General features: G+C 46.8%; 1 protein-coding gene across 1 annotated transcript in view; it reads right to left on the reverse strand.

Annotated features, from left to right (window-relative positions):
• ETFDH (electron transfer flavoprotein dehydrogenase) overlaps positions 1-6,620 on the reverse strand; it is a 27,900-nt gene extending 21,280 nt beyond the window's left edge. Inside the window, exons 1-2 of the mRNA XM_078863082.1 lie at positions 6,436-6,620; positions 1,669-1,821 (exon numbers count right to left, since the gene is read on the reverse strand). Of these exons, the coding sequence (XP_078719208.1) occupies positions 1,669-1,821; positions 6,436-6,469 (187 nt within the window). The 5' untranslated portion in view covers positions 6,470-6,620. The remainder of the gene's footprint in view (positions 1-1,668; positions 1,822-6,435) is intronic.
• Positions 6,621-6,881: the final 261 nt, after the last annotated feature.

Consider the following 6,881-nt stretch of genomic DNA (forward strand, 5'->3'; position numbering starts at 1 on the left):
GGTCTGGGAACTCAGGGGGTCGGATCCCAGCTTGACCAGGGCTGGGACAGGTAGCCTCCCCTAGCTCCCTAGTGGAGGACTTGGGCTTAGGTTAGCGGGGCTTAGATGTTGTGTCTCCCTGTTAGCCGAGTAAGGGGACGTTACCCCTTAGGTCCTGTGTATACTCGCTAACTGTATACAAGTTGTGTTAATAAATAAGTGTGCCTCCGATCCTGTCGTCAAGCCTCCTGAGTAATTACTACACATGCAGCATGTACAGTCAATTTATCTTTCAAAAGCGATTGTTAGAACTTCAGAAGCGGACTCACGTTAGGTCACGTAAACTGTAGTTTTCAGAAAAGTTAAAAAGATAAAGGTGCAGCCCTGCCATCTCTTTCTCACACCACTGCTGATGGAAGGGCCTCCACTTGAAGTAGCTCTAAACATCATTTATAGAGGGTATTGGCCTACTCTTCCACGCTGGCCAGACCTCTTGGTACAGGTGGGAGTACTCACCACCATACGTGATCTGCCAATCGTTTTACTGTGGTGTACCCAATCATACTGTTTTGTGTCGTTGGAAATTCACAGGAGCCTTCCAAGGTAGCGATGTGGATCAAAAACACTCAACACTCCAGCTGTGCTTGCCACCAGAACAAACCACTGCCGTTTCTCTACTTAGAAGACGTGTTGTCAGCTATGATGCTTAGGTATTTATTGCAATGTCGGTCGTATGGAGGAGACTCATTGGCAAGATGCTGTTTGGCCCTCTGAGTCAGACTGTACGCCAACTTATAAGATTAATGGCAAAAGTAATGTATTTTAATTATTACATATAGAAGCGTGGCCAAAAGTGATTTGCATGGTGTAGGAAATTGGAGTACAAGTGGATACAAAAGGTGGCTGGGTGACTTGGAGGTCAGAAAACTGAGCTGGCACCACTGAAATCGTGGGTTCAAATCCAGGCAGCTACCCATAATAAAACCAGGTTCTTACATGCAGCAAGTTGATGTTTAAAGCTCAGCCACCAATGACTGTACAAAAATACCCTCTTCTAAGTTTGTCTAAATTCCAGCTTTGAGAATTCAAAATGTTTGACGGTCATGTGACAATATCATGAGGGCACCCCTACTGATTGTATGAAGTGTGCCCTCTACTGTGTAAAGGATAGGTCACCGGATGTTTCTTTTTGGAGATGTCACGTGAAGAATCTCATATGCAGCCTTTCTCTGGCACATGGCTTCTTCATTTTATACAGTGATAGATAATGCATGAACTTGGAATTTATTTGTAAAAATAAGAAAAAAACGAGGAGATAAATAGGTCTGCTCAGATGGCTTCAAGAACCCACCTGCTGTCCTACCATCTCCAGCGGGAAATTTCACAAATCTGTTCGATCCACAAACCCTTGCCTCCATAGTGCTGATTACAGTGTGCACCACTAACAAAAGCAAGTCAACCGAGTTCACTCTACAACCAGTCAAGCGAGACCTTTAGCTCTGCCACCTGTTTGGAGCAGTCCAGCAAAGCACCCAGCCCTAACTCGGGCATTCCAGAGTGCCCCTGCATGCGGGTTTATCTTGAGAAATAGTTGCAATTTGCATTCATTATTCAAGGCACTGGCAGTGGTGGTGTGAGTGCTGGTGGCGGCAGTGGTGCGAGTGGTGCCATGTGCTGCATGGTCGTTACCGGCCCATCGTGGGTCATTGTCCCGCGGGTGCACCGTGTAGTGCGTCGTTATCTTGGGCGTGACTTCTGACCCCGAGGAGAAGGAGCGGCAGGAGGCGGCGATACATGCTGGGCCCCTCTCGGCACCCCGCACGGCGGGTAGGCAGTGGCGCACTGCGGAACACGCACACGAACGCAAGGTGATTACGCCAAGCTCTGTATTTACAGAACATTCCTCATGCACTGCACAAGCAGAGAACATTATGATCCAAGATGGGGCCTTCAATGGAAGACACAGAACCAAGCCAGATCTTGACGAAAAAGTACTGGTAGAAACAATCCAAATGCAGCTCGTGACAGAAAAACACAACACTGTTAGGAGGTAGGAATCATAAGTCTTATATCAGAGAATTATGTATAATATACAGAGTTAATGCATATATAGATGTATGCATTAACATAACATACATTACGATACAATTTGAAATTATGAAGCATCCAAACGCGTGTTCAAATACCAGAGATCATCTCGACCCTTCATCCCTTAAGGACTGATGCTGTGGGAAGCAACAGTGATTGAGCTATAGACTCTTCCCTGCCATAAGAATGACACATATCTACCACTGGCTGTATAAGATAAGCACTGCCACGCGTTTATGCAGGAAACCACTCTGACTTTGTATGCGTGCAGTGTCAATCCACTGTTGGATGAAGGCCTCTCCACAGCGTGTCTGTCGTGGAGATTGTTTGACCTTGCTTCCCCATGTCGGTCATTGTAGGTTGGTGAAATGGAAGAGCCTGAGGACCATTTCAGATGTCACTTGTCACTGATGTTCTCAATGGCTGGGAATCAAACTCGGGTGGCCACGTTAATAGCACAATGTGCTAACGACTGAGCCATTGCTTTCTCCATACTCTCGTGTTATTTAGTTACTATATAAAGTACGCAAGCATATGCAGTGCAGGTACCAGACATACAGTGTAACAGGAGTATTAAATTGTGCACAGCTGGTTTTAATGTCACATGGTGGCGCACACTGTCTCACACAAAGCTGCCTCGTTCTAAAATAATCCCGCGCGTGCACACGGTGCAGCTGTCTGTGCTCCCTGCAGTCACTCCAGGATGCTGGGTTTTGACTTGGAGCATGTCCCAGTTCTCGGTGACCCCATCATGTGAAATCCAGACCACGAAAGGGGCCGGGCAACTGGAAGGGCGTGGGAGAAACCGAGAATGTGGGAAGGAAAGACCTGAGCTCCCATGAGCCCTCTGGACCCCTCATCAACATCTTTGCGTGTATTTGAGAAAGGTGCTGAAAGTGTACCCGTTAATAGAACTGCAAGGGAATTACGGTAATTTGTGGCTGAGTCATTACTGTAGTTTTCCCATGCGAATAAAATGCATGATGTCGATTCATGTTCACCTGCATTCACTGTGCAATTATTGCCATTTTCTAAGATATATAAATTGCGTTCAATACAAGTTGTATTGTCTTCTTCCAAGGGGTGGGAGCAGTGGCGCAGTAGTTAATGCATTTGGCTGTGAACCCGGTGACCTGAGTGGTGACATCTGAACCAGTCCTTGGCCCCCACGTCACACAAACCTGCACTCAACAGCACGGTAAAGCATGCTCAAACAACCCCTATGAGCAACCCACCATGGGAGGGCCTTCATCCAGCAATGGACTGACAAAGGGCTGTACATAAACATCTTCAACTTTGAACAGCAGTACACTGCGTCTTTGAGAAGGATGCTAAGACCAAACAACACCTACAGTTTTGGCTGAGCACAAGGATGAATAATTCAAGTTTGATAACTTGTCTGCCAAAACTGCTTGTCAAACTGAACTTCCGTTCAGAGGTAAATGGAGACAGAGGCTGCTTGCGTCCTGAGGAAGGCAGGCGTCATGGGTTTATTTACGATTTTATTTTTATCACTGGAGGCTAGCCAATTAAAGCAAATCAATGTGAGGCCTTGGTCGCCAATTCCTCAGTGTTATTAATTACCTGGCAAAGTTGAGCTATTGATAAAGATAAGTAAAACAAAAGTGATGTGCAACAATGATATCGGTAAGCCAAAGGAAACACCTGAAAAACAAATTAAGTATGTATATCTAGAGCAAATATTGGAGGCAGACTGGATCTAAATAAATAAAGACGTTCACAAGGACAGGATGGAGTGATTTTGGAAAATTCCATTTGATAATGAAAAGCAGCATAACAATACACCTAAACATTAAACTACTTAATCAGTGCATATCACCTGCCATGGTGTAAGGATGTATGGACGATGGCAAATAACCTGGAACAAAAGCTGAAAAGTGAGCAAAGAGGCATGGTGATAAGGGTGCCAGGAATTGCACTGAGGGGTAGACAGAGGAACACATGGATCACAGAACGAATGCAAAATAGAGGGATGATATTCACTGTGAAAGAATATGGGCTTGGGCAGAAGACATCGATATAAGCGATGATAGTAGATAGTTTTAGACTGGTGATGGAATTGCAGCCAAAGGAAATAACATTCCCAACAGGTAGACCACCATAGAGATGAAGTGCTGAGATCATCTCATTGATATACGATGGATTGTGGCATCGCAGAGCTGTGAGGGATGGTAACATGGAAAGGCCTTCACCCAGCAGCGGATATACAGCAATTGATTACTATTGCAATATTATTAAGTCTGACCCCTCTCAGAGCCACTTTCTATAAAAATGTTGAGAACATGATTTTTATGTGTCTGTGAAAATTATATTCCACGCCAAAGACATTGCTGTAAACACGAACCCTAAGAAGCCCCGTGGGGTTCTGGCTTGGCTGATGTCCGCAGAGCCCTGATCTGCATTCCTTACAGGGGACTGGAGGAAAGGGAGCTGTAAACATTGTGCTTGGGTTGACGCAGAGGTTAAAAACAACCCCATACACACGGGAGTGAATGCTTGTTTTCTTATATTTGTGTAATTTTCTTGAACTGTATCCTAATTGTGATATCCTGGTGTCATGTTATGGGATGAATAGCAGTGCAATCCCATCCTGTGTGAGGATGGCCCACAGAAGAGAATACAACAGAACTACCTCTGAAATCCATTCAAGTGACTTCTGGTGCACACTGTAGGGGGAGCAACAACTTTCCCGCGTAACAATGTTTGTCGCATGACGGTCAAACCGATTGCTAAATTTTAATTCCCTGTAACTTATCCAGCTTAGCACGGAAGCATATCTAAAGTGAAGTTTTTTGTGTAACGGGTAACATGACTGAGACGATCGACTCACTACAACTGAACACATTCCTGTGGAGGGAGCTGGTAGGAACGTTGGGTTGCTCGGTCAATGGCCAGGGTCAACGGCGGCGTGGTGTATTCCGCAAATATGCCCGACTGTGAGGGCGAGCACAAGCTGGCGTGAGTAGGTTAAACGTTGAGTTTTATAAGGGCACCACGGGGTGACCAGCCCCTTCCCTCCCCACCCGGCCCCACCCCTCCCACCCTCCCCACCCAGCCCCTCCCCACCCTCCCCACCCAGCCCCTCCCCACCCAGCCCCCCCTCCCTGCCCAGCCCCTCCCTGCACGACGGACGGACACAATAATCCCCTGTGGGCTGGTGTAACCAGGAGGTTCCTACCAGTATAACCCTGAATCTTAACGGTGCCAACTCAAGCGCTCTGACCTCTGAGCCACTCGGGGCCACCTCTACAGCACTCAAGTCCAGAAGACAGCACAGGGGCACTTCATTGCACCGTTCATCACAATAGCAATGCACTCAAAGTGTCCCCTTTATAGAACCGCAACACCGATGATATCACGGTTGGCTACTACGGTGCAAAAGAAGTTCAACATGCAGACAACCAACTCCACACTCATCGGGTTTACATTTTGTAACATTAACATGTTTACCCGTCAACTTTTATGCTTTACAAATGCATTAATTCCGACAAAACATAAAAAAAACTTTGAATGTTCTTGTGTAACTATTTTTTTAAAGTAAACGCTTCAAGTGGAACAGGTTAAGGCGCACGATACGGAGTTCAACAGAGCCCATCTAGAGCAAATGCTTGCCTCTTCCACGATCACCTAAAGTGAAACTACTTATAAATACTGTAAGTGAAGTAAGCTAGCACCTCTGAGACATTGGGTCCCATTGCAGGCGTCCACCTGTACTTAATTGTAACCATATTTAAGTGTGTAACGCAACCAACTCAATAAAGCTTATAAACTTCTTATCTTTTCCCTTCGAAAACTGCACGTGCACCTCGTGCCACATTTAGAGTTTGGCATTCCAAAGCAAGGCAACACAATCGCTCACACGGTAACGCATTTACGCAACATTTTCGTGCAATGTAAACCCAGTGTTGACTTGTGTAAATAATTCAACACGCTTGTGTAACAGCCCACCATCAGAGCCCTACACAAAAGCAGCCATGTCAGAGCAAACTACCGTATTCATTTGCATGTTAAGAGGTTTACCACATGAACACTACCACCGTATTGGTAATCAAGTTAACACTCAAGGATCAAGAGCGAACCTTCCTCCAATGACCTTTGCCACACATTCCCGTGCCATTCATTTGGGCCCATTGCCAGCCACACACACAGACTCCTCAAGCAATCACTCACTCATCAACAGCGACCCTTATTCACACACAACGCTCGCTAGCACAAATGCGTTCAATTGTAATTCATCCGTAATCAAAACTAAACTTCCAGGTGATGATAATGGACTTTAAGAGACGGCTTGCCCCGTGCACGTTAAGCAGCAGTGCGATGTGCGTGGTGTCAACGCTGCAGCCTCACCTGCGGGCCAACACGACACCAACTTAAACGCCATGAGCCTCCGTTGTTCACCCCTCCACTGCTTCGTCGACAACAACAACAGCAGCTCGTCAATGAATCGTTGAGGAGTGTTGCGCCCTCGTCTCTCGCTCTCTCACCACCACCCCCTGCGTCCTCTCTCGTGCTGCTGCTGTTGACGAGGACGAGGGGGGGGGAGGAGGGGTTACCGCAAACCACCACTGCGACGTTTGTCGGATTTGAAGCCTGCACGGCCGCCATCTTGGTCAAGTGCACAAGGCGAGGTCGGTGGATGTCACCGAAATCTCGCCAGGGTGGTAGGGGTGGTGATGGTGTGTCCAGTGTCCAGTGTCGGATTATCCCAGTAGCAACAGTAGCTACATAATGCTACGGGCCCCGTACTTTCAAGGGCCCCCCGCGCTAAATTGCTTTCAAGCTATCAATTCCGG

This window comes from Lampetra fluviatilis, chromosome 15 (assembly GCF_964198595.1).
Source record: "Lampetra fluviatilis chromosome 15, kcLamFluv1.1, whole genome shotgun sequence".
NCBI classification, from domain to species: domain Eukaryota; kingdom Metazoa; phylum Chordata; class Hyperoartia; order Petromyzontiformes; family Petromyzontidae; genus Lampetra; species Lampetra fluviatilis.